This window comes from Zalophus californianus, chromosome 4 (assembly GCF_009762305.2).
Source record: "Zalophus californianus isolate mZalCal1 chromosome 4, mZalCal1.pri.v2, whole genome shotgun sequence".
NCBI classification, from domain to species: Eukaryota; Metazoa; Chordata; class Mammalia; order Carnivora; family Otariidae; genus Zalophus; species Zalophus californianus.
The window spans coordinates 27720892-27748394 of NC_045598.1; the positions used below are offsets into that span (position 1 = coordinate 27720892).

The 27503-nt window shown below is 37.2% G+C and overlaps 1 protein-coding gene across 3 annotated transcripts in view; it reads left to right on the forward strand.

Moving 5' to 3' along the window:
* The window catches only part of LOC113929225 (protein argonaute-3), a 127445-nt gene extending 108512 nt beyond the window's left edge, over positions 1-18933 (forward strand). For all 3 annotated transcript variants that reach the window (XM_027605945.2, XM_027605955.2, XM_027605965.2), the window contains 3 exons: positions 1278-1379; positions 11547-11746; positions 12301-18933. In XM_027605945.2, coding sequence (XP_027461746.1) covers positions 1278-1379; positions 11547-11746; positions 12301-12409 — 411 coding nt within the window. In that variant the 3' untranslated portion in view covers positions 12410-18933. The remainder of the gene's footprint in view (positions 1-1277; positions 1380-11546; positions 11747-12300) is intronic.
* The last annotated feature ends 8570 nt before the right edge of the window (positions 18934-27503 follow it).

Sequence of the window (27503 nt, forward strand, 5' to 3'; positions counted from 1 at the left end):
GAGTAAAACTTTTTATATGTGTTAATTTGATTTATGTATTAAGAATAAGCATAATTTAGGGGCGCCTGGGTGGCTCAGTCGGTTAAGCGGCTGCCTTCGGCTCAGGTCATGATCCCAGAGTCCTATGATCAAGCCCCACGTCCAGCTCCCTGCTTGGCGGAGAGCCTGCTTCTCCCTCTCCCTCTGCCTGCCACTCTGCCTGCTTGTGCTGTCTCTCTATCTGTCGAATAAATAAATAAAATCTTAAAAAAAAAAAGAGTAAGCATAATTTAGTTGATTATGAACAGTTTTTGTTTTATACTGGGTGAAGGCTAACTGATATACACAGCTATAACTCAAGCCACTACCTGATAGTAGTCCCTCACATGCAGAAAGAATATCTGAGTAGTAAAATGGTTTTTAATTTGTTAGCCTTATAAATCTAGACTTAGAATTACTGATTTTAAATGTGTTTAGGGATAAAGAGGTAGAGGTGAGTATACATATGCATTTTAAAGTGTTTTATTAGAAGCCTTTCATTATCAGAAATTTTGAACCATTTCATTCATATTCACATCATAGCTATGCAGGGTGCAGATTTCCTTACAGGATGTTGAACTGCTAGTATGAAATAAGAGGAATAGGGCCTTTGCAGTCAGTTCTGTATTTGACTCCCAGTTCTGCCTTTTATTGTGTGCTGTTCAGCAAAGTATTTCATACTCCTGAGCCCAAGCTTCCTGAACATGTGGTAATAATACCTAATTAACAGGAATTTATTGATTGGAAATATGTATGTTATGTGCCTGGCCCATATATGGTTAACAAATGGTGACTACAGTTGATGTTATTGTCAGCATTCTTTCTCTCTAAAAATACAGTGTTCGCCAAGAAAAATGCTAGTTTTCATAAATTACACATTCAAGAGTACCTGCTGTTCCCAGGTACCATAAATTGGAGTAGTTAAGTAATTTTTTAAAAAATTTTTTAAGTGTTCCACCCATATTGGGATCACCTACTAGCTAAGCACCAGTAGACACTAGTAACTCTTTGTTGTTTATCAGCTCTCACTTTCAGCAATATGTAAGAATAGGAACCAGGACTAGAATAAGCTCTGCTATTAATGCCTGCTCAAGTAATATTTGAAGCTGAAAGTAGTGAAACACGGGATCAGCATATATATATATATATATATATATATATATATATATTTTTTTTTTTTTTTTTTTTTTTTTTAAGTGCTTTCAGATACATTCTTCACCTTTGTCCTGTTTGTTTAAACTTTGACCAAACAAATCTAGGTTGGAAGAAGTGGCAATATCCCAGCTGGAACAACAGTTGATACAGATATTACACACCCGTATGAGTTTGATTTTTACCTCTGTAGCCATGCTGGAATACAGGTAAGCCTGCCCTGTGGGTGAAATGTTCTAATTCAGGAACTTCCATTCCTATGTATATTTTTTTAAATCTCAGAAAAAGAAAAAAACACTGTTTCTGCACTCCAAATTGTTTCCACATTTCACTGAGGTGAAACTCTCAGTAAATAAATTTCTTCCCCTTCTTTACCTGAGTTAGGGGATTATTTCTATGAAAATACCAGAATATAAGTAGCCTAGTAGAATGAATCTCCCTAAACTGAGTCCGCAGTTTAACCTAAAACTTCAAAAAATTTAATATACCTGATTCTTCCTTTGACATTTGCTTCTTTTTGATAATAATACTTCACAAAGTTTGGGCATTTACTGACAGATATTGAGCATGTAAAAGAGTTTAATTGTAGATTTACAGCTTTAAGTTTCAGTTAAATAATTTTTTTTAATTTTTATTGTTATGTTAATCACCATACATTACATCATTAGTTTTTGATGTAGTGTTCCATGATTCATTGTTTGTGCATAACACCCAGTGCTCTACACAGAACGTGCCCTCTTTAATACCCATCACCAGGCTAACCCATCCCCCCACCCTCCTCCCCTCTAGAACCCTCAGTTTGTTTTTCAGAGTCCATCGTCTCTCATGGTTCGTCTCCCCCTCCGATTCCCCCCCTTCATTCTTCCCCTCCTGCTATCTTCTTCTTCTTTTTTTTTTTTTAACATATATTGTATTATTTGTTTCAGAGGTACAGATCTGTGATTCAACAGTCTTGCACAATTCACAGTGCTCACCATAGCACATACCCTCCCCCATGTCTGTCACCCAGCCACCCCATCCCTCCCACCCCCCACCACTCCAGCAACCCTCAGTTTGTTTCCTGAGATTAAGAATTCCTCCTATCAGTGAGGTCATATGATACATGTCTTTCTCTGATTGACTTATTTTGCTCACCACGACCAAGTGGGATTTATCCCTGGGCTGCAAGGTTGGTTCAACATCTGCAAATCAATCAACATGATATAATACATTAATAAAAGAAAGAACAAGAATCATATGATCCTCTCAACAGATGCAGAACAAGCATTTGACAAAATACAGCATCTTTTCTTGATCAAAACTCTTCAGAGTGTAGGGATAGAGGGTACATACCTCAATATCATAAAAGCCATCTATGAAAAATCCACAGCGAATATCATTCTCAGTGGGGAAAAACTGAGAGCTTTCCCCCTAAGGTCAAGAACACGGCAGGGATGTCCACTATCACCACTGATATTCAACATAGTATTAGAAGTCCTAGCCTCAGCAATCAGACAACAAAAAAATAAAAGGCATCCAAATCGGCAAAGAAGAAGTCAAACGCTCACTCTTTGCAGATGATATGATACTTTATATGGAAAACCCAAAAGACTCCACCCCAAAACTGCTAGAACTCATACAGGAATTCAGTAAAGTGGCAAGATATAAAATCAATGCACAGAAATCAGTGGCACAGAAATCCTATACACCAACAAGAAGACAGAAGAAAGAGAAATTAAGGAGTCGATCCCATTTACAATTGCATCCAAAACCATAAGATACCTAGGAATAAATCTAACCAAAGAGGCAAAGGATCTGTACTCAGAAAACTATAAAATACTCATGAAAGAAATTGAGGAAGACACACAAAAAATGGAAAAACGTTCCATGCTCATGGATTGGAAAAACAAATACTGTGAAGATGTCAGTGCTACCTAGAGCAATCTACACATTTAATGCAATCCCCATCAAAATACCATCTACTTTTTTCAAAGAAATGGAACAAATAATCCTAAAACTTGTATGGAACCAGAAAAGACCCTGAATAGCCAGAGGAATGTTGAAAAAGAAAAGCAAAGCTGGCAGCATCACAATTCCAGACTTCAAGCTCTATTACAAAGCTGTCATCATCAAGACAGTATGGTATTGGCACAAAAACAGACACATAGATCAATGGAACAGAATAGAGAGCCCAGAAATGGACCCTCAACTCTATCGTCAGCTAATCTTCGACAAAGCAGGAAAGAATGTCCAATGGAAAAAAGACAGTCTCTTCAACAAATGGTGTTGGGAAAATCAGTTAAATAATTTTGAGTCTTATTCTTTTCATAAAATCATTTTGTTAATTTGTTAGCTCTGTTACTTAGTGGAACATAAGCTTTAATTCAGTGCTGCTTAAACTTTCCAACAGCACAGTGAATCCACATTCCTTGGATGTTTGAGAGAATGTAGCCCAAAACTATTTTAGGTTACTTGCCCTTGATTAAAACAAATTGCAGGGGCGCCTGGGTGGCTCTTGTTAAGCGTCTGCCTTCGGCTCAGGTCATGATCTCAGGGTCCTGGGATCAAGCCCCGTGTCGAGTCCTGCATTGGGCCCCCTGCTCAGCGGGGAGTCTGCCTGTCCCCCCTGGCTTGTGCTCTCTCTATCTCAAGTAAATAAATAAAATCTTTTAAAAAAATAAAACAAATTGCAGGAAGATGTTCTATACTGAACAGCTGTATTTTAAAGCTTTGTATGTTGTAAATACACTAACCCCCATTTCACTCTTACAGCTTTAAAATTATCCCACTCATTTATCTACGTTCTTATATCTGCTCCTCTTCATAATCAGTGTTGTACATTTTCACTGTGGGTAAGGTTAACAGTCAATTAGCAAAACAAAAGTTAAAAGTACCTTCCAGAGTTGTAAAATTGGAGCACATATTTTTTTTAAAGATTTTTTTATTTATTCATTTGAGACATACAAAGAGAGAGCATGAGCAGGGAGAGAGGCAGAGGGAGAGGGAGAAGCAGACTCCCCGCTGAGCTGGGAGCCCGACGTGGGACTCGATTCCAGGACCTAGAGATCATGACCTGAGCCGAAGGCAGACACTTAACCATCTGAGCTACCCAGGCGCCCCAAGGAGCGCATATTTTTAACCTAGTGTTTCCATCCATGTATCCCACAGAACGCTACTGCTATGACTTCTCAATAAATATTGTAGAGTAGAAAAAAAGATACTCTGTTCAGATGAATTCTGGAAATCCTGGTTAAAAAGATTTTTTCACTCTACAATTTTTGGATACCACTGATACGCAAGTGGTCATCATGAGTCTTAAAGACAGGATATTTCGTAGTTTATTTAACTAGAAATTTTAGGGACAGTTTTCCTTTAGGACACCAAATTGAAACTTTGCTTTAGTCAGCAAATAACCAGGAATATTTCACAAGAACTAAAGATGGTTTTTACACATCTTCCCAGCTTTATTAGAATTTTCAAACTCCCAGAGATCAAAAATAGGAGTCTTGTTTTTTACCAGCTAAAATTAAAAATCTGATCATTTCTAACCAGTATAAGAGATTATTTTTTCATATCACTATTTTTAACTTTATCAGTGATTAACAGATCCTTCAACAACATTTTAGCCAAATTACATAACTTCTTGACACTTTTATTGGTCTTATTGGTGTTATTTTCTCCCTTCCCCATTTTATTTTGAGGTAAAATTCCCACTCATTTTTTTTAAGATTTTATTTATTTATTTGAGACACAGAGATAAAGAGAGCATGAGCAGGAGAGAGGCAGAGGAAGAGGGAGAAGCAGGCTTCCCGCTGAGCCAGGAGCCCGATGTGGGGCTCAATCCCAGGACCCTGGGATCCTGACCTGAGCCGAAGGCAGACGCTTAACCATCTGAGCCATCCAGGTGCCCCTTATTTATTTATTTCAGACAATGAAAGAGAGAGCATGAGGGGGGTGGGCAGAGGGAAAAGCAGACTCCCCACTGAGCAAGGAGCCCAGCGTGGGGCTCGATCCCAGGACCCTGGGATCATGACCTGAGCCGAAGACAGACTTTTAACCAACTGAGCCACCCAGGTGCCCCTCCCACTCATTTTTAAAACTTAAATTTATAAATGAAGTCAAAGCTTGCTACTCCCTTCCACCCTTCATCTGCCCAGGACAGGCCAGAGCTTTAGTCCTGGTAACTTTGAGAAGAGGAAAGGACCATGGCCTGACTCTGAGATACCTCTTTCCCCTCCTCCTTCTAGGACTCTCACTCATCTGGTATTCCTGACTGCCAGCCTGCTGGTGGTTAGGAGCTGACAGGAGCCTTTCTGTAGTCTGTTCTGATTCTTCTGATGCTATAGCCTCAGGGTTGAGGACCCTCAAAGGGCAGCAGTGTCTTTCTTGGGCCCCATCAATGGTACAGACTGTTCCGTTAGGTTACATATCCCACTGCATGGGCTCCACAGCTCCTGCTCTTCTGCTCACTTTCATTCCTTTAGGCTCCCAAAACTCTTTCCAGGAATTCTCACCGTTCCAGCCCTGTGGAGTTGGCAGAGGGGGCCTGTGGACTCTGAGGTCAGAAGGTGTTCAACTGGGGCATGAGATAATAGCCTCCCTTCCCAGCAGGCTCTTATCTGATTTTATTATGTGGTGCCTCAGTTGGTTAAGCATCTGACTTCAGCTCAGGTCATGATCTCAGGGTCCTGGGATGGAGCCCTGAGTGGGGCTCCCCATTCAGTGGAGAGTCTGCTTGTCCTTCTCCTTCTGCCCCTTCCCCAGCTCATGCCTGCGTGCATGCACACTCTCTCTCTCTCAAATAAATATTTTATTTAAATATATATAAATAAAATCTATTTATTTGAGAGAGAGCATGCATGAGTGGATGGAGGAGCAAAGGGGGAGGGAGAAAGTGAGGGAGAGAATCTCAAGCAGACTCCATACCAAGCACTGACCCCATAGTGGGGCTCGGTCTCAGGACCCTGAGATCACGTCCTGAGCCAGAACCATTTGGACACTCAAGCACTCAACCAACTGAGCCACCCAGGCACCCCAGGCTCTTATTTTATAATAGAGTCTCTTCGAGTCCCCCTTATGTGTCTTCATGGGAGAGAGCATACCTTTCATTCCATGTTTTCAAAAAACCCATAATCACTCTCTTCTCCTACTGGGAGGATGGGGGTTAGGTTAGAAGAGGCCAGAGCCAGGGTAGTAATGATAAAGCCTGTCCTGAACTAGCTCCTCTCAGTGAGCCCTTGAGGGGAGGTGGCTGGCTCCAAAGATTAGTAGCTCTTTAGACTGTGGGATGCCTAGCGTCTTTAATCTCTGCTTTGGGCCTTAGTTGAAATTCCAGGGCAGCAGGGGGAAAAAAAACTCACTTGACATACTGTTAGAAACGTGTCAACTGGGTGGAGCATGTGACCCCTCTGAGCCTCCAAAGAGAGTTCTCCTGAAGAGAGAAATGCTCCCCGTTCAGGAATCAGAGCAGGCAGTGTCCTAAATTATAACTTCCTAACACAAATCACCAAAACTTCAAAGATATCCTTCACTATTGTTTAACAATCCTTTGACTCCTCTTTTGAGGAGTCCCTAACCTTGGTCATTTTCCATGGGTCCCTAACCTTGGTCCTTTGCCCCAACACTCAGCACATGACCCCTTCCTCAGTAAGAAATTACACTGTCAGTCATGCCTACTTTCCTGAAAAAAGGTTCAATATGTACTGTTGCTCACATCTGCTCTGGCCTGCCTTGAGTTGGTCTTAGTTCGCCAGTCATCCTCTTTCTTGTATCTTCAGTCTGTTGGAAGCTCCTGATTCCATTCCCTTAGCTTAAAATGGACCCGTCCTAAAATACAGTTCCTTGATCCTGCCATTTGCCTTCAAGTTTTTCTCCCATATCTTTCTTTAATTTTTAACTAAACTGTTCTTAAAACAATAGCCTAAAGACACTCACCTGAAATTTAAAGAGACAAATAATATAAGGATATAGAACAATTGAAACTTCACATTTTGCCAGTGGGAGTGTAAATTAACATGACCATTTTTGAAAACTGTCGTCATCTACTAAAGTTAAATATATGCATGCTCTGTGACCCAGGATCTTGTCTACTCCAGGATAGCCAACAGAAATGCGTATCTGTGTTCACCAAAAGAGAGTACATTAATTTTATGGTAGCACTGGTCATAGCCAAAAACTACAAATGATTCAAATGCCCATCATCAATAGATTGGATAAATAGTGTATATTTATGTAACAGAATATTCTACAACAAAGAGAATGATGCAACAATGTGGATGTATTTCATAAACACAGTGTCAAACCAAGGAGGTCGGACCCAAAGGGCACATACCTATGATGCTATTTATTATAAAGTTCAAAAGCAGACATAATCTTTAATGTTATCTATATTGTGAAAAGTCCAGTTACCAAGAGCAGCGTAGGTAGGGTGTGGTGACCAGGAAAGAGGCTTCACGGTTGCAGTTAATGTTTAATTTCTTGATTTTGGTACTGGTTTCGTAGGTATTTTTACTTGTGAACAGTCCTCATTCTGTACACTTAGGGTCCATGGGCTTTTCTCTGTATATTTATACTTTCTGTAAAATGTTTACATTAAGAACAGAGAAGACTACCCTTGGTAATTTCCTCTTCAATTTACAGCAGCCTGCCACTGTTGCTCCTTGAGCTCTGAACACCTGAGACTGTTGTCGCTCCCTCATGGACACCATCTGCCATTTGACTTCCACACACATTTTTCTCCTTTCATCTTGCCTTTCCATTTGTTCTTGGTTTGGTTTAAATTTTTAAGTTTCAATAATCGGTATGACTTTGAAATCTCTTCTTACAGACACAACTTTTCTCCTGATTTCCAGACCTTGAGGTTGCCTTTTGACTGCACCCTCTCACCTGCCACCCCTATCTGAGCAACCCCTCAGCCCTATAGAATTAACCTTCTCAGTCTCAGACCCTTCTCATCTGCACTTTAGTTCCAGCTTTCATTATTACTCTCCTGTACAATTGTAAAATGATCCTAAATGCCCTCATCTAATCTATTCTCCCTCGGATTGATTAAAACATAGGTAAGACCCTGTCATTCACCTCCTTCGTGCTACATAGCCATTAAGGTGAAGTCTCATTTTCTCAGGACAACCTGTAGACTCAATTCCTGATGTCCGCATCCTACCCCCTTTACTTCTGCTACACCATCAGTCTGTCTTGCTTTTTTCTCCCACTCTTCCCTCCTGCTCCTCCTTCCCTCTCTTTTTCTCTTCCTCTATTATCTCCTCCCTTTCACATACACAAACACACATAAACACAATGCCGACTGCAGCCACTCTAAACTGTTTTTAGATCTCACTGTCTCCTGCCGATGTTGCTCCCTTACCTTAATTATTCCTTCCCTAACTTACTGTTCATCCTTTAAGACCGATCTTGGGCATCACCTCCTCCCGGCGCCTTTCTTAAATCCTTCCCCGAGACAAATGCCGGTCCTCTGCACTGCCTGAGCACCCTATGCATACCTCTTTGTTGCATTCATTAGACAACATTGTAACCATGCTTTTGTTTCTCTCCCTCTTCCCCTAGTCTATAAAGTCCTAAAAGGCAGAGACTACTCACCCATTCAATCAACAGATATTTATTGTGGCTACCTCCTAGAAGATAGGTGTTGATACTATGTATACAGAGTGAACAAGTAAATACAATCCCTTCCTCCTAGAATATATTGGGGGAGACATAATACTAAGTAAGTAATCTCAAATATATATGTATAAATTGGGATAAAAACAATAAAGGAAAAGTAAAGACAGGAAGAGAGATTTTAGTGGGGACCTGATTTAGATTGGGAGATCACAAAAAGCTTCTTTGAGAAATGATATTTAAGATAAGATCAAGAGGAGTAAATTGGAGTTATTAACCAAGCCAAGAAGGGGGAAGAAAATTCCTGCCAGAGGCACATACAGGTTCTTTGGTGGAAAAAAAACGTTATCCATTGAGGGGATCAAATAAGGCTGTGACCACAGCATTAAGGTAGGTTAGAGAGACCAGCCTGGGCTGGATGTATGGGCCTTTGGGGCAGAGATAAGAACCTGGGTTTTAGTCAGAGTGCATTGGGAAGTCATTAAAAGGCTTTAAGCTGGACATTAATGTTATTAGGTGTGTGTGTGTGTGTGTGTTAATTCACTCTTACTGAAGTACAGATTCTACTGGGGAGTAAAAGTGGTGTTGGGGACCTCAACTAGGAGTCTATTAACATAGTCCAGGCAAAAGATGATTGTGACTGGGACAAGAACAGTGATAGAGAACCGAATGAATCACATTTAGGTAGGGTTTTTGCCCTGTCTCTTCCCTGTACCTGGAATGCTCTTTCCCTGTACCTGGAATGCTCTTTCCCCATCTCACAAGCCCTCCTTTATCATTCAGAGCTCACATCCATATCTCCTTCTCATTCATTACTGTGTGCCTGGCACCCGATATGGGACATGGCATACAATGAGTGTTCAGTAAATATTGAAATGTGTGAATGTACAATATAAATGCATTAGGAGTGTATAATTTGAGGAAGATAAGATTTGGTAATAATTTGAATTTTATCCCCACAATCTTGCACAGTGTCTGACAAATGGTGCTCAAATATTTGTTAAAGTATTAGCTCATCTTGGGAGCCTGGGTGGCTCAGATGGTTAGGCGTCTGCCTTCGGCTCAGGTCATGATCCCAGGGTCCTGGGATCAAGTCCCGCATTGGGCTCCCTGCTAGGTGGGGAGCCTGCTTCTCCCTCTGCCTCTGCCCTCCCCCCCTCTCTCTCTCACTTTCATGAATAAATAAATAAAACATTAAAAAAAAGTATTAGCTCACATTTCTGCTTTTCTCCTTTGCCATTGCCGTTTCCTTACTTCAGACCTTCATCATCTCATGCTCGAACTAATGCAGCAGGCTCCTGGGTGCTCCCCTTGCTTTCAGTCTCTTCCTGTTTCTAATCCAGCCTCCATGTTATTACTATTATATTTATAAAACTCCAATGTCATCATACCTAAAGTCTCTCCTGTTAAAAAACATAAACTGTGCAGTACTTTCCCTGCTGCTTATAGGTGAAAGTCCAAATTCCTAAGCATGTCGTTCAGTCTGATCCCAGACTTTAAAACTTCGCTTTTTTCCCTCATGCACCATACTCTGCTCATACTGGTCCGTTAGGTATTCCCCAAGTATACCATGAAATGTTATGCCCCCTGTGCTTTTGGTAAGGCTGTTTATTCTCTCTGGTGTGCCCTCACCCTAACCACCCAAACAAGGCCAGATCTCTCTCCCTCTCCCCTTGGTGAAGAACAGTTACTTCCTTTGGTATTCTCATACAGGACTAAGTGCCAGTAGTACTATAGCTTTTATTAGTTGTCTTTATAATTATAGATGCTGTATCTCCTCTACTAAATTATGTTTTCCAAAAGAAAGGAAACCTTTGACTTTGTCGACTTTGTTTTTCTTTGAATCTGCAGTACCTAACTAACATAGTAACTAATACAGAGGAACTCAACTAAATGTTCTGGGGTCTTTATCACAGTAAAATTACATAACATACAACTTACCATTTTAACCATTTCTAAGTGTACAGTCCTATCGCATTAAGTACATCCACGTTGTGTGCAGCCATACCACAGTCTGTCTCCAGAACTTTTTCATCTTCCCTGACACTGTACCCATCAAATACTAACTCCCCATTCTCCCTTCCCCTGGCCACTGGCAACCACCATTGTACTTTCTGTCTCTCTGAAATTGACTACTCATTACCTCATATAAGTGAATCATACAACAGTTGTCCTTTTATGACTGGTTTATTTCATGTAGCATAATGTCGTCAAGGTTCATCCATGTGTCAGAATTTTCTTCGTGTGTGTGTGTGTGTGTGTGTGTGTGTGTGTGTGTGTGTGTGTGTACTACATTTTATTTATCCATTCACCTGTCGTATACTTGGGTTGTTTCCACCTGTGGACTATTGTGAATAATACTGCTTTGAACAAGGGTATGCAGGTATTTGTTTTGAGTACCTGCTTTTATTTCTTTTGGATATATACCCAGAATCAATTAAATATTTTTAATGAATTATTAAATTAGAATATGTTTTATTTTACTAATGTACAAAAGCTATTTTTTTATATAACTTTGTGCTGAGTATTTATTTAAAAGTTTAGAAATCGGGGCGCCTGGGTCGCTCAGCCGGTTAGGCTTCTGCCTTCGGCTCGGGTCATGGTCCCAGGGTCCTGGGATCGAGCCCCGCATCGGGCTCCCTGCTCCACGGGAAGCCTGCTTCTCCCTCTCCCACTCCCCCTGCTTATGTTCCCTCTCTCGCTATGTCTCTCTCTGTCAAATAAATAAATAAAATCTTAAAAAAAAAAATCAACAGAATATGCCATTGCCTTCTCTGCAGGGTACCAGCCGTCCTTCACACTATCATGTTTTATGGGATGATAACTGCTTTACTGCAGATGAACTTCAGCTGCTAACTTACCAGCTCTGCCACACTTATGTGCGCTGTACACGATCTGTTTCTATACCTGCACCAGCGTATTATGCTCACCTAGTGGCATTCAGAGCCAGATATCATCTCGTGGACAAAGAACATGACAGGTAATATAAAAACACAACAAATAGAGATTTTCACTCAAATGCAAGTATGGTCGTCATGTTAGGACTTTCTTGAGAAATCTTTAAGTGTTTACATGTATGTTTCCTTCCTGTTCACCATAAAGTACTGCCATTTAGAATTAAAGTTCCACAGACTGTTAGAGGAGTCAGTGATCCATGTGAAAAGCAGCCATAGGTGAACTGACTGCCCAAAATAAGGGTTCCCATTAAAATGTACACTTTAGGCTTATTAGTACTAGAATGGTATAGTGATTTAGTTGCTTTGCCAAATTAATTCAAGGGAGAGATTGTTGCTGATAGACAAAATGATAGTATGCCTGGGATTTACTTCTAAACAATCCTGGGGAGGCGAGAGAAGTAAAACAAAATTGGCTTCGAGTTAATAATTATTGAAGCTGGGTGATAGAAATGTAGCAATTCATTATACCAGCTTCTATTTTTTTTAATATTTTTGAAATTTTCTACCAGTAATATTTTTCAAAATTACTACATCAGAATAGGGTTTGTTTTTGTGTTCATTGCCGCTTCTCTTACAGTGCTGAAGGAAGTCACGTTTCAGGACAGAGCAACGGACGAGATCCACAAGCTCTTGCCAAGGCTGTACAGATTCACCAAGATACCTTACGCACAATGTACTTTGCTTAAAAAGTCCAAGAATATTCTCTGAGAGGAAGAACTGAAAGATGCATCGACATACAGCATATGTTTCCAGTGGAGTCAGTTGAGTGGGGATGCCTCCAGCCATACAGCAACCAACACTGTGTGGGGACCAGGGTCTGATTTTTATGTTGATACAAGGAAGATTGTTTACTTCATCAAGGAACACAGCACCATTATGCAATATGAAACCAGCCAACTGCTTTTTTGTGCGGTCTCCTTAGGAAGTATCGCCATTGTTTTGTTTTCACTTTCTTGTAGTCTAACCCTTTTAATGCCTTTACCTCAAGTTGCTTGGCAGCACAACTATCTTTGCAAAAAAAAGTAAAGAAAAAGTAAATGACAGTTTAAAAAAAACACACACCTATATGAATAATCAAAGTGATTGTTCACAATTATGTGTGCAAAAAAATTAATGTGCATTCGTGTATTCTTGTAAAAGGTATCTGTGTATATTTTAAATATATACATGTATACTTCATATGCATATATATCTGGATCTACATTGATAATAGATATATATGTGTTTGTGCGTGTATTTTATAGGTCATTCCTTTGGGGAACTTTCTTTCCCTTTTATTATCTTACCAACACCACTTTGATTTTTCTCTCTACCTCCCTTTCCTTCATCTCCTACATTTTTTTTTCCTAATGCTACCAGTGACATTCAGATGTTCATGTATCTGGTTCATTTGGATATGAAGCATGGCAAACTAGATTTTTACTTTTATTTTGCACACCCTACTCCGGTCTCTTGTCTCATACACAATTCCAAGTCCTCAACTCTTGATACTGCTTTCTTAAGAAACAAAATTAATATATATATATATATGTAATTATATATATATATATAATGTTTCTGTGAGAGTGTGTGTCTGCCCCCTCCTGCTCTGAATTTACATTTGCCATTTGTACAATGTGTACATAAGCAGTAGCAGCCTTAAACTATTATTTTTCTTTAGTTTGTTAAAGCTGCTATGAATATAAAACCTTGTCAAAAGTTGTAACTCAGAAATTCCTCTCTATAAGTGATATGTATTCTAAATTTAGCCTTCTGTTTCTATGCGTTATACATTAAAATCCCTTGTAGCTTTTATAAAGGGCAAATATTCTAAACAATTGGAATTCTTTAGGGTTGAGGCCTCTGAAATTGGGTGGAGAGAGAGAGAAGGGGTTGTTGAGGGTTTTTTTATTATTTTTTTTTTTTTGCTAGTTTACTTGCTGCCTCTCATACCTTAATGTGATTTTCATATATATATATTTTTATATATATGTGTATATATAAACATATATGTGTGTGTTTTGAAGTATAGCTTCTTTTCTTTTCTATTTATTAGAATAGTGCTTTAATAGAGAACTGTATTGGCAACATCTTTTATAGAAATGTAATCATGTTTATTTTAAGAACTGACAACTTTTTTTTTTTGCTGTCTTTTAGTGCAATAAGTAGTTTTAAAGGAAAGCTGTGTCTGTTTGATATCTTTACCACGGACAGTGGGAGAAACAGGCACCTCCATAATTTTAAAAGGGCAAAGTAATACAGCCTTAATTTCAGAAGGAAAGTTTTATAATTTTTCAAGTTTAAAGCCTGTCTTTTAAAAATCATAATGAAAATGAAGGAAGTTAAATTTCCTAAGTGAGTCTGACCTTGAATATTAAAGATAGAGTTGAGCTTTGATTTAAGAAATGACAGTGAGTAGGGGCGCCTGGCTGGCTCAGTGGCTAGAGCTCGCGACTAGATCTCGGGGTTGTGAGTTCAAGCCCCACATTGGACGTGGAGCCTACTTAAAAAAAAAAAAAGAAAAGAAAGAAAAGAAAAGCCCGTGAATAGCTTAAGATTTGGAAGACATTTACTTCTTTGAAAATAGATCACGTTTATTGAACAATCATACTGGGTTAGGTGCCCATTTTCATTTACTCAAATGAATCAGGAAAATATAAAATGATATTTTTAAAACATTTTTTGCCAGTTTATCAGCAGTGTAACTTTCCTTTTAAAATTAGGGTTATGGTGGCAAAGGAATTAGGACTTTGATCATTTTAAGTTAAATCACTGAAATGTGGAAAAAGTTTTACAAAACTTCTGTTTTATTGATTTCACTTTACGATATTAAAAAGTATTATAGAGCTGTCAAAATTGAGTTCATCAGTAACATTGGATTCAGGGGAGCGTTGCACTTTGTGACTCATGAAAATTGCATTTTAATTTTCTTTTTTTTCTTTTTTGCACTGGTTCAGAGTGTAGATACTACGGATTGTTTCCAGTGGGCATTGTTAATCCTTTCAGAATTCCATCTGCACATGATAACAAATGGATTAGCTCTTTAGTTTCTCTCTTACCTGTAATCCACTCTTATTGCCAATTTACTGTATTTTGAGCCTAAAATCTGAGCCCATGTCCTCCAACAGGTATGAAATCTTTCGTTCCTCTGCCAGAAAACTAAGAAAGTACTGTATTTTGTATGTTTATTATTGAAGTGTCTGAAATGCAATTTACAACACTGTTTCAAAGCTCTTTACATGAAGTAATATTTGTATAGTATATATATTTTTTCTCCCAACCCTCCCCCTCTCCTCCAAAAATTTCCTATAAAGCATGTATTTTTTTTTTAACATTGAAATTTCACTGAATATAGTCAGGAACATGAATAGAAGAAAATAGTATACCCTAGATGCTAAAACCTTGATTGCTGTATGCTTTCTCAGTATGAGTAAAACACCTTCCTTTACCAGTAGAAGTTACACAGACTTAATGTGGGAAACTGTAGGGCCCAGGAAAGAACTGTAGATACCTTTTCTCTACTGCTTCACCTAATTTTCAGTTATTTAGTTTCCATGTGCTAGAATGAAGCCCATAATTTAAATCTATTTAGGACTTTACTGAGGAAAAACAATTTTTTAAATATAAAGCTTTACCTTTAAAAGTGAGTTCTTTTTTAGGGTTTCTTTCTTACAGTTTCACATTGCTAGTTTAAGGTTGGTTAACTTGAAAGGATATGTATAGTATATTTTGCTTACTAACAAATTGGTATATCAAACTTAATTAAAAGAAGCCTTGTGCTTAGAATTTAAAAGACCAGGTGGCAAATACTTTTTGAAATTTGTTTTAATTATTCACTTCTGGTGTAGAATTCCTGATCTTTTTTTATTAAAAAAATTTTTTTTAAGATTGTTTTGAATTTAAAGGTCATGAAACTCAACAATGACCTTTCTGTTCCTGCCTTTGCTCACTAAACTATATAATGAATGCTAAATTTTGGTCTGCTGTTTTCTATGATGCATAAGAGTGACTTTAAAATATCAGTCCCAGCCACTGGTATAATTGATTTTCATGTGAAGAAGAGTTGGGAGTTTAATGTATATTCTGTATGGCAAATGTGTCTGGGTAAAGTGCTGATATATGTTATTACAGTATCAAGTTATTGGCATTGAGGACCATACATTCATAATACTGTAGCTGCTATATTTATTTAATTATGAAGAGTCTGATAGTTACTGCACTAAAGGTTAAGGAGATGAGCAGGATTGGAGGCTAGTGTTAGACACCCCCCCTTTTTTTTTCCTAAATAAGATTAAGAACATGAAATAACAAGGTAACAAAGGGTGCTGCCATTTTAGTTTCAATTTAATATTAGGATACTGTTTTAGACATGTGGATTTTTACTTTAGTGGTTTCGCAAAAGGGTACCTCAATCTCCTCAGTACTGGTTTTTGGCATATTTTCACAGAAGTACAAATGCCCTTTATTTTTTAATATTTTACCTTTTAACAAGTTACTCAGAAAAAAAAAAGTTCTTCTCTGGAAATATACCTGTTCGTAATCTATTAATTTATTTCTCTTCTTAGAAGAGTCTAGAAGGGATTCTAGTAGGAATGTACCGGGTGTTGTGGAAGGCACTTGATAAAAATTCATCTCTACCTTCTAGCATAGGGACTCCTAGCCTTCTAAAGACTCATACTAGTTTTCCAAACTAGGTTCTCTGATGACCCACCACTGCCTAATGTTTACTTGTATATTTTGTAACGGATTTTAGTATGACGGACAGCATGATAGGCTTAGTCATGACAGACTTAAATAAAATCTGAGTTGCCATTCAGTAGAAATGGCTGGCAGAGGATCTCAGTGTTTAAGGAAAAGGTCAACACTCAGAGTGCCAGTAATAGATCTGAAGTAATTAGATGGATTATAGGCCAGGAATTAAAGACCGTTGTTAACGGAATTTGGTGTTTTCAGAGGCTAACATGAATTTGCGAAGGGTGGTGATTTTTATGAATTCCATCAAGCTAGCCACTTGGATTCAGCTAGAATATTCTGTAGTCTTGCTATTTCAAACTTGATAGAAATATTTTGCCAAAAAGCTTAACTGATAACTCTGTATAATTTTTATTTGGTATCATTAAACCTAAGTTAAATATTTGGTTAAATCATCTCTTAGATGTTCTCCTACTGAGTATTTTTTAAAGACAGGTTGCTCCTATTAGTAACTTGCTACTTAAATTATCTTTTGTGAGTTATCAGTCAAGCTGCAAAAAGACATCATTGGCTTGGCATCTTTATTTTGCTTTTTTTATCCATACAAAGTTTTAACCCTTTTCATTCTTCTTGAGAATTCATGGATGTCTTAAAGCTTCAATAATAATAGTTGGGAGACTTTATATTTATCAAGTGAGGCCTCCCTGAGTGGCAGTATAACCCTGACTCTAGAGTCTGTCTTTATTTTCCTATATCCCTCCCATTTGATCATATAAAGCACTTTCATGATTCTGTAGGAGTCAAATAAGCCAAGAATAGATGTATAAAATCAGTACAGAAATGTGAAAGTTTTCTCCAAAAAATCTTTTTAAAAAAAATTTCTGCTTGTACTAAGAACATTCTTGATCAGTGACAGTGTTAGAAATGATACCATGATTGTGAAACCTAAGCTGACCCTCAGGAGGAAAAAATTGAATCTCTCTGTCCCCCTCTCACTCCCTCTCTCTTTTTATAGATATCTCAAAGGGAAAAAATATTTTTTGAATTTTTCCTACTTTAAAAATGGTACGTTTTAGTTTATAATTTTCCATGTCGGTCAAAATAATTTTTTTTAACTAATGTAAAATGGTCAAGGCTTGTGCTAATACTATCTACTGCTAGCTGAATTTTATTTTTCTTTACCCAGCAAAGATAGTACTCTAGATTTTTACAGTGTTCATTAAACCTCAAGAATCTAATGTTCTTAAAGTATGGAAACTTAAAGATTTTAATTTGAATTAAAAATAGATAATAAATTTAATATGGAAGGTTGAGATTTACCAATAAGAAACCCTGTTGAAGTATCAGCTAACAGAGAGTGTGACAAAATTAAGATCCTGTTAATTGATCTGTCCAGCCATTGGTCTCCCTTCCTTTTTGAAATCAACGTCTGAAACAACCAAAACCTAATGTATCTATGTTAGGGTCTCAGTAAAGCAAAGATATTCTTCAGGGTAGAGCTAAATTAAATTTTTAAATCATTTTTTAAAGCAAGGCGGTTCTTAGAAAGTGCCTTTTCAGAAGATGGTGCTGTAGATTTTTATTTTTCAAATAGCACGAGACTAAAAATTTAAAAGATAAATTATTTTAGAACTCCAAGAGTGTGACAGTTTCATAATAATGTTATTTGTTGTCCTGAATCTGGTCCAAGGGAACCAAGTAAAGGTTTTATTCAGTAAAGCATCTAGGTAAATGCTCACCAAATGTATTTTGTAAGTTCAAAAAGTAAATTTTAAACAATTAACCCTTTCAGTTCTCAGCTGTGTTGAAGGTAATCTGTAAGGCACATAAAACAGCAAATCTGCTAAACTTTTTAACAAGAGTATAGGTATGGTAGCAAGTGCCCAAAGGGGAAGGTAACTTGCCAGGAAATTGTATGTCATAGACTACCTTTCTTTTTTCTTTTTCTTTTTTAAGCATAGATTGACCCTTCTGTAAATATCTATTGGCATCCTTTTCTAATTAATATTTATTAAAGAAGACTGCTTATATATAAAAGGAGAGCCAAGTCATCATGGAAATTAGTTTAAGAGAACAAGTAAAGTGATTTTATCTCTATCTTTAGGGAAAGATTAAGTGATTCTTTTTTTCTACCATGGGGGAAACTATGAAAAATGATGACAGTGCATCTAAAAAGGGTATGGTCAGTTAATTAGAAATGCAACATGCAAAATTGGGCTTTGGAGGAAATAAGCAATATGAAGGGTAATAGCAGAACCATTCATACTTATTAGAAATGTAGCAATCTACCAGAAAGCAGTTTTCCCCTGGACTGTTTACTAGTACTAGTAAACAGCAGTAAATGATCACCTAACCAGTTCTTGTGAATTTGGTGAGCATTTCTCCAGAAAAGAATAGACTAAAAACAAAAAACACCACACCTCAGTAACCTTGTATGCTGCATTATGTAATAAATGATAGTAAAATTATATCGATTGTTTGGAGTGTACTGTGTCTGCAAATATACGTGCACATTAAACTTTTTCATTTTTTATAATGTCTTAATAGCAATTATGAGTTTATTTTTTTAATATTAATTTTCTATTGTGATGTTTATATTTATTGGCAATTTGTGTGCAACTTTTATATTTTGCTTAGATGTTGGTTTTAAGGTATTTTATTTTTATAGATATTTCTAGCTTTTCCTCTTTCTTTGTAATATTAGCAAAGATTAAGATGGAATGTTAATATACCAACCAAACTACTAATTCCATAAAGTCTAGAGTTTGGATTTTTACCAATAAACCGTTAACACTATTTTTTAACTTAGAATATTTAATGTTGTTTATATAGTGGGCATTAAAGTCAGTCTTTAGACAGATTTCTAAATGTGGAGGGGAAATGGGGCTTTTATATAAGTTAGATTTCTTTCCCTTAAGTAGCAAACTAACACTAACAGATTGGATTTATTTTACCTGATCTGCAGTTTTGGGGCAACTTGTCAAATAAATGATTGTTACATTTCTTTTTTTTTTTTTAATTTGAACTACATTGAAACTATTTAAATGGTCACATCATCCAGCATTAGGATTACGATATTTTTATAGGCCTGGGAAATAAATAACAAATGATCCAGAAGTCATTGATAATTGAATTTGAAATGAGATTTCCTCCCCACGCCCATAGTTATATTAAATGAAAGATTTGCTGCCCCGATCATTTCCCTAGCATACTTTCAAAGTTGATTCAACCCTGAGCATCAGTGAAGAAAGAGAGTGTAAGTGGCTAGGAAGAAAAGCAGATAGACTGAATAATACAGTATTTCAGTTAATTAAAAATCTAATTAAGTAATAATTTGTGAATGCAAATTAATCAGAAGTCAGTGAAAAGTATTGATTATAGAATATTAATTTCAAACAATTATGGTCACTCCAGTTTCCTAGTGAATAGATAAGATTATTTGTATTGCAGTGCACACTTTTTACAAAGGCACATGAAAAGAGTGAATTCTCTTAAGCAAGTAAAATATTTCCATAGTATTTTTACATTGTGAATTTGCTGGGAAACCACTTTTCTGTAAGAATTTAAAAGATAAATTTTATCCCATCCTCTGAGTTTTAAATTCTAAATTATTGGGGCTCAGTGTATGACATTTTGCTGTACCCTGTTCTTTCCACTGAGGGGGTAAATGAGGAAGTTTCAAGTAGTTATAATTAGGAAAATGTTACATTATGTAAAATTTTATAATTTAAAGTGAATCAGCATATGATTTCCTATAGACATTAGTCATATTTCTTTCTGCATTTTTACCAGTTACAGGGTTTTTTTTTTTAATTATGTACTATTCTCAGCTACTTCCTTCATCCCCACATTAAGCATTAATTGAAGACTGGTACTCTGGTTATAGGAATTTGTTGCTACTAAATATGTTTCAAGCAGTCAAGATATATTTTTGTTGTAAGTATATGGCACCTCTTGAGGATATTTATTGTGCTTATAACATTAATAGTTTTATTCATTATGTTTCAACATTGTCCTAGGTTGACAGGCATGTAATTCTTGTAGACCAACATTTTTAAGGCAACCTGGTGTAGAAATAGTCCTTTATTTCTTTTTTTTCCTTCTGAAAATTCATAGGAACCTGACACACACAGCTTATTTTTCTCTTTTAACTGTTGGCTCCATAAATCAAGGTACCTGGCATCAGTACTGAATTACCACGGTGAAGTACTTGGTGACATGTTCCTGTTTATAGTCCACCTCCTAAGAAAGAAATACTTGTGCAGTAAGTAATAGTTCATCCCAAAAAAGAACTGTCATGAACAGTCCTATACGAATGGAAAACAGATGGGTGTGTTGGTATTAGAACTTGGCTGGTTTTGGTTTTATTATTTCCAAAAATTAACTGTGTTCACATCTATAATTTTTATGTTTGAAGTTTAACAGGCTGTGGCCAGAGACTAGAGAAGATTACTCTGGTATTTAATGCCTGAAACTTTCCATCCTTATTTACTCCATGCTTTAATTGGAAGGACAAACAAAATTCCTTAATTTGACCCTATATTAATATTTTTAGAACCAAACGAGGAAAAATTCTAAGTTTTGCAGATGTGACTATCTTTATTCTAAGAACCTGTGGAAACAGGTTTTGTAAAGAAATGGACTGGTGGGACTGTGAGGTGTGTATAGTAAGGGGATGTGGGAAAGGTTTCTTTGCTGGGATCCTTAGATACCTTACAGGTGGGTCATATTTGCCTAGTTCTTACAACCACGTTGTAAAAGAGGGACTTGCTCTATGAACCTACAGAAGAGACCTGAGAAGAGTTCTCTGTAACCTAAATTTATTTTCTTCTGTTGTCCCAGACCTAAAGCTGCATCTCTTCTCAATAAGTTAGAGAAGTCTTGGAAGTTGCTTCTGAATTATAACAAAGAAATTAAATAAAGTATTATCCTTAAATAGAGCCATGGCATTGCTACCGACATGGCTTTTCCCTTTATATAGAAAACGCCAAGCAGGACCTTTCCAGACAAGGTAGCCTTTCCTATAAAGAAATGTTTTTGGTGAAAGATTTGGGGAAAACACAGATAACGTTGTAATGAAGGGAAAATCTTGCCTGACATAGTTCAGCCAGGTTAATGGATACAATCTGGGCCCCGGTTGCTTAACAAGAGGAAGCTTTGGTTTTGGTAGCAACAGACTTGGATCTCCAATGGTAATTAACTTGCAAATATCTCCTTGTTTCAAAGAAAGGGAGTGATCTCATATTATTGATGACAACCCTGCAAATGTGTATGTGCTCTTTTTCTAACTCAAATATCAGGAATAATAAGCACTATGAGAAATTTTCTAATAGTATGTCCCTAAAAGAAGCGTCTTAAAATGTTTTCCAGGAGCTTTCTCATTTCTTAGCCCAGGGTGCAACCCCTTTCTCCTTAAAGGTCATTTATACGGAATTCCACTATGAGTAAATAATAGCGTCTTTAAAATACTTGGGGAAGGAGGATCACACACCACAAGTTATAGCTTGATTAAGAGACTCTCTGAGCACTGTTTTCATGTTTGGGTTCCACGGTTTTTCCTTTGAACATACCATTCTTTAATTTGCTTGAGTGTCATCATTCTGTTTTGTGATGTAATGGATGTTTTATGCCATTTATGAATTGTGCAGCTCTTCTCTTCCCCACCCCGACCCATATTCTCTCTCTCTCTCTCTCTCTCTCTCTCCCTCTCAAAGGGAGGGATAAAGCAAAAGGGAGATATAATGAAACTCATTAGAACGTACCTTTAGTTTACAGATGGAAGGAAACTCTGTTCAGTGAGAATTAAGATTGAAAGTGTTAACGCCACAGATATTATCTCTAGCCATAATTTTTTTTGCTAAGTAGAGAGTGATAAAGTGAACAGGATATATATCAGAAATATATTAAAGTGATAAATTATTCTTGAAAGTAATATTTCAACCTTCTGTAACAGATCCCCATATTCTTAAGGCAAATTAATGTATCTTCTGGTCTTAATGAATCAGACAGACTGATTAAAACTTTAAAATGCTTGTGGTTTTATTCTGACACGTCTTCTTAAATATATAAAAATTGTATTGGAAGAATACTTGACTATTCTTTTCTCCTAATTTATCGATTTGTTCAGACTTCAGTTACATAGATATATCTCTCATATGCCTCTTGGTGTGTGCACAATTCTATATAAAAAACTTTTTAACTCAACCCAATTCCTAGTCAAGCCTGAGCTGTAAAGGAGAAAGTATAAGGTGTTTTGGAATGCAGGAACTTTTTCAAAGACCACAACTGGAAAATGTTGAAAAATGTGTTTCCTTTGAGAGTAGAAAGGGCTCTAAACATGAGCCAGAGACTTAGGAGTTCAGTCAGGGCTCTGCCACTAATTTGCTGTGTCCTTAGGCAATTTCCTCAATCCCTCCAGGTCTAGTTCCACGTGAAATGGTAGTGATAATGCCTGCCCTCACCTACCTCACAAAGTTGTAAGAAGTGGATATCGTTTGTGACAGTGCTTGAGTTCGCCAAAGGAAGAGGTATTCAGAAGTTCAATATCATAGAAGAGTGTTGTACGAAGGGTTCGTTTCTGGTTTGCTTCTATGAAAGTATCTTCTCAATGACCATGGATCATTTTGTCAAACAGGTATAAGAGAAACTTAGGCCTTATCCTGGTATGATGTGCACTTCCAAACGTATCCTGTTTGTTTCTCCCCTGCCAGATACCCAGGCTGAATTCTTCTTTATAATAATCCTGGGCAAAAGTGTCACTTCAAAAACCAAACTTCTTGTAGTGGTGCTATGGCAGCTGCGATTGTATTTTGAATTAGATTAATACGGTAAAAACATCAGATAATCAGAAATTAACTTCGCCTTTGCCTTCAGGCATTTTTGCTACATGTTGGCATCAGAGGCTGGTGGTGTACAACCAGGTAGTCATCGCTTTGTTGTCAGATTTTTGGTACCTCTTTTTGGAGTAGGGGCTTCGTTTTTAAGAAGGAAAGTGTGATTATCTCATTCATCACTCTGCAGAGTTGAACCTTGCTTTCCAATCACCGTGTATCTGTAAAAGTTAAAATACGGTAAAGGTTTTCCTCCTTCATTTTAATTCAGTTCTGAGCATCTGCAGGTGATATCAGGCAGCCTATGATTGGTGTCTGACCCAGTTACCTTTACAGATCATTGGTAGAACCTTCACATTTTGACAGGCTTACCCATGTTTCTGGAGGGAAGGGGTTCCTGTTTCTAGGAAGTGACAAAGGGTACATCACGACAGGTTGTGTAAGCAATTCCTTTTTTGCAACAGACAAGCCTGGTTTTTTGTTTTTCATTTGTTTAGAAAAAAAGGATGCATTTTAGGTACACAGGGTATGGATGCATTTAACGCTTACTTTTAATCAATAGATATTGACCTCTGACCTTGTTGCAGCCGTTGGGCTTTTCCCAGCTCATCGCTAACATGGGCGGTATCTGTCTTCGTTTTATAAGGTAATGAGAATTACAGGTACGGAAAGTGAAAAGTTGGGTAGATTCAGGCTTAGAAAATGAACAAAAAGTCCACCTTGCTGAGTGAGATAGCTAAGAACATCGATACATCAGGAATATTTTTAATGAAGCAATTTTTGCCATAATGTGTCACTTTAATGTCTCTCTTCAGTTATGGACCCATAAAAGTATTACTGTATCTTGTGAGTAAAGATCATTCTTGTGGACTAGTATATGGATGCATTCATAGACTGTGGGAAGCAGTGGGGGGTGTGTGTGTGTGTGTGTGTGTGTGTGTGTGTGTGTGTGTGTGTAAATATTCTTTGTTTATAACACTGTATTACATAAATTTATATAGAAAAAAATGTGTTTCTTTCGTGTTTTGGGGACTAAAATTGTAATATAACCATTCCAGTGTAATCTGGCAACTCACTCTAGAGAACATTTATATTACACACAAATGCACACCCTTAAAGCATTGCTAACTGCTCCCACTTTAGATAATTGCTGCTTTTTTTAAACCCTAAGTAATGGAGGAGGAAATAGCACTCTTTTTAAAGGGGCTTTTCTGAAAAGTAAAATGTAAATATAGGACATGGGAGGGTGGGACCACCTGCAGATGTCCTGCAGATGGACAAATAGCCTTTTAAATTTTACTTTTTAACCATCTTGACCGTGTGTGCCTATTTGTATTGCAGATGTGAACTATTTTTGGGGGTTGATATCAGTATGTTTTAAAACTGAATTATTACATAAAATCGGAGTAACCTCTTTCTCCATCCTCCTTTTCCACACTAACTATTCTTGCCAAATATTTCTGCTGAAACCAAGGTTCAGCAAGGTAAAATGATGGACTCTCAGACCTCCTTCCTCATCTTTCCCATCCGGTCTTACACCTGGTCTGGCCTTATATTTTTTGTTGGCTTTTCATAAGTAAAAACAATTTACTGTAGTAATATAAAGACTGCAGAATTTCAAAATGTTTATAAACCTTTCTTTGTTATTAATGTTTGGTTACACAGTAACATCAGTTAAAACAGTGGAGTCTGAGTTTGTAATATGCTGTATGACCAGATAAGATCTTGAATGATATGAAACTTGACTGCCACATTTTAAGAGGAAAGTGGAGGTGGGAGCAAACTATTATATATATGTAATCAGTGTATAATTAGAAACACTAAATGCCGAATTCTATCACTGTGTACTTGGGGGCCAGGCTTTGGATTTGGTTGTCATTTTAATTCCTTGAAGACTACATGTAATTATGATGAGCAGAAGGCAAATAAAGTTTTTAAACAAAAGTGCTTTTTTTCGGTAATTAAGGTTTGGTAGCAAATTTTCTACTTTCAGTTAAGTTTCCTTCCCCAAGAAATTACTACAAAATACTTAGGGTTGAGATTGAGAAGCTTGGAGAAGATGCTTTTTAAGCAGTTCAGTCACTTATACTTTATGTTAAAGAAATTGTCATAATTCTTCCTGAGCCAAACTGTCACTAGAATGTCCTGTGACAGAACCAGTCCTCCTTTTTCTGCCATTCTGCATATTGGAAGGGTTCTGTGTTGTATTTGTTTTTAATCCTCGATTTAAAAAAAAATAATAATAATGGTTTTCGTGTTGCTTAGCTTCCGTTTGAAGTGTAAATTTCACTAATAATTGCAATAAAAAGAAAAGCTTTGCTCCAATCTTTGTATTGTATGGTCTTCATTACAGCTCTCCGTCTTAGGTACAGGAGTCAGTGTGTGCAGTGAAAGGATCGCGACTTAAGAGTTGTGAAGTCCGGGCTTCAAACCCTGTTTGCATGATACTCTGGACAAGTTCCTTGATGCTTCTAAGCCTCAGTTTCCTCCATTAAAAGAAGATAATAGTAAGGCTGTTGGGACATTAAATGAGATAATCCCTTTGAGGATGTGCTCCTTCCCTGGGGGGGTAGCTCACCACTTGGAAGAAGTCCAGCTTACTCAGTGGTTAGAGCGTGCAACTCTTGATCTCCGGGTCATGAGTTCGAGCCCTACATTGGGCGCAGAGCTTTAAAGAAAAAAGAAGAAAAAAAACTTGTCCCTTCATAATTTCCACTAAGCCTATTTATGTCTTCCAGAACATCCCTTCCTACTAACATGTATTCCCCACACGGTCTTCTCCCAGCTATATGTCCCCAGACTCTAAACCTAACAGGACAGATTCTGATCTTGTTACCAACGCTAACAAGAAGTAGCTTACTAACACATGCTGATGGGTGATGGTGGTTTTTTAACTATATGTGTCAGTTGATAAGTTTGACAATTGAAGAGAATCACCCTAATGTCAGTCTTTGCTGACTAACTACACTGGTATAGAAAAATTCCAAAAAATCAATAATTATACCCAAATGCATACAGTTAAATGGGGGAAGTATGTATAACAATGAGGCCATGCTCTGAAAAATCACAGAGGCTGTCATGTAACATAGGCAAGTGTGGAAAAGCAGCATGGTTATTGAGGCACACCTCAATCAGCCTACTGCTCTGATTAGGAAAACATGAACTGGACAGAACAAATCCAATTATATTGGAGCTCAGCGGCTTGAAGCTTTCTTCATAGAAAAGGGTGCTCAGAGCACTACACTAAAGTGTGCAGAAATGAGGTGGCAGTCCAAAGTAAAAATCCAAGGTGGTTTTGCTTTTTTAGAAGGGGGTGGCCATCCGTCTTGAGCTTTAAGTTCTCGTGGTTTCCATGTTTCAGTTGTCCGGTCATTTGACAGATTCTTCTTGGCTGCTGAGCCTTTCATACCTAATTAATTAGGTTCATCTGTCAATGCCAGGAAAGGATGTGATCATTTTTACAATATTTGCTAAGATGTTTTTATCATAAAGGGGACTGAAAATCTTTAGTCTTATCTGTAGGAGGAAGATGATTGTTTTCCTATCTTCCATCACTTTCCTTACTTGTACAGTTTCTGCAGTTTATAAAATCTTTGCAATGCCTTTATACAGCAGCACTTCTCTCAGATTTGTCTCTACTAAAATATTTTCTGGTAAGAATAATGTTTGGGTTCAAAATGTGTTTATAATTATAAACAAAACAGACACATTAGAGATTTAGGATTATGAAGCCTAATATGACATCTGATTCTCAGCTGAAACACAACCATTAACAGACTTTTTTGCTATGTGATTTAGAAATAACCTGAAAGTACTTGAAACTGCTAAATGTACAGTATTACTCTGTCTTTAATCTTGCTAAATGGAATTTTCACATTATCTTGCAAAAACCAATACCAAAAACAGAACATAGGAGTAGTTTTTGTTTTGGGGGGAGTTTTTTTGGTACCCCAGGTAGGACCATAGGAATAGTTTTGATGCTGCCCCAGACAGGATTTCAGTAACCACTGTCATTCAGACATAATTCAAAATGTGCTTTGTATTTTATGCAAATGTAACATTAAGGTTGCTTAACCATCTTTATATATTATGTGAGTTTAATATTTCTAATTTATTTTTGTGCTTTCATAGATTTTAGATTATAAAAGTTTAGATTATAAAAGGTTATAAAAGGGTGGTATCCCTTTGAATAGTGTTTCTTAAAATCTGGTAAGAGGTGCTAATCTAAACCTTTAATACAAAAGTATGACTAGTGTCTACGTTAAGGCCCTTTAGATAT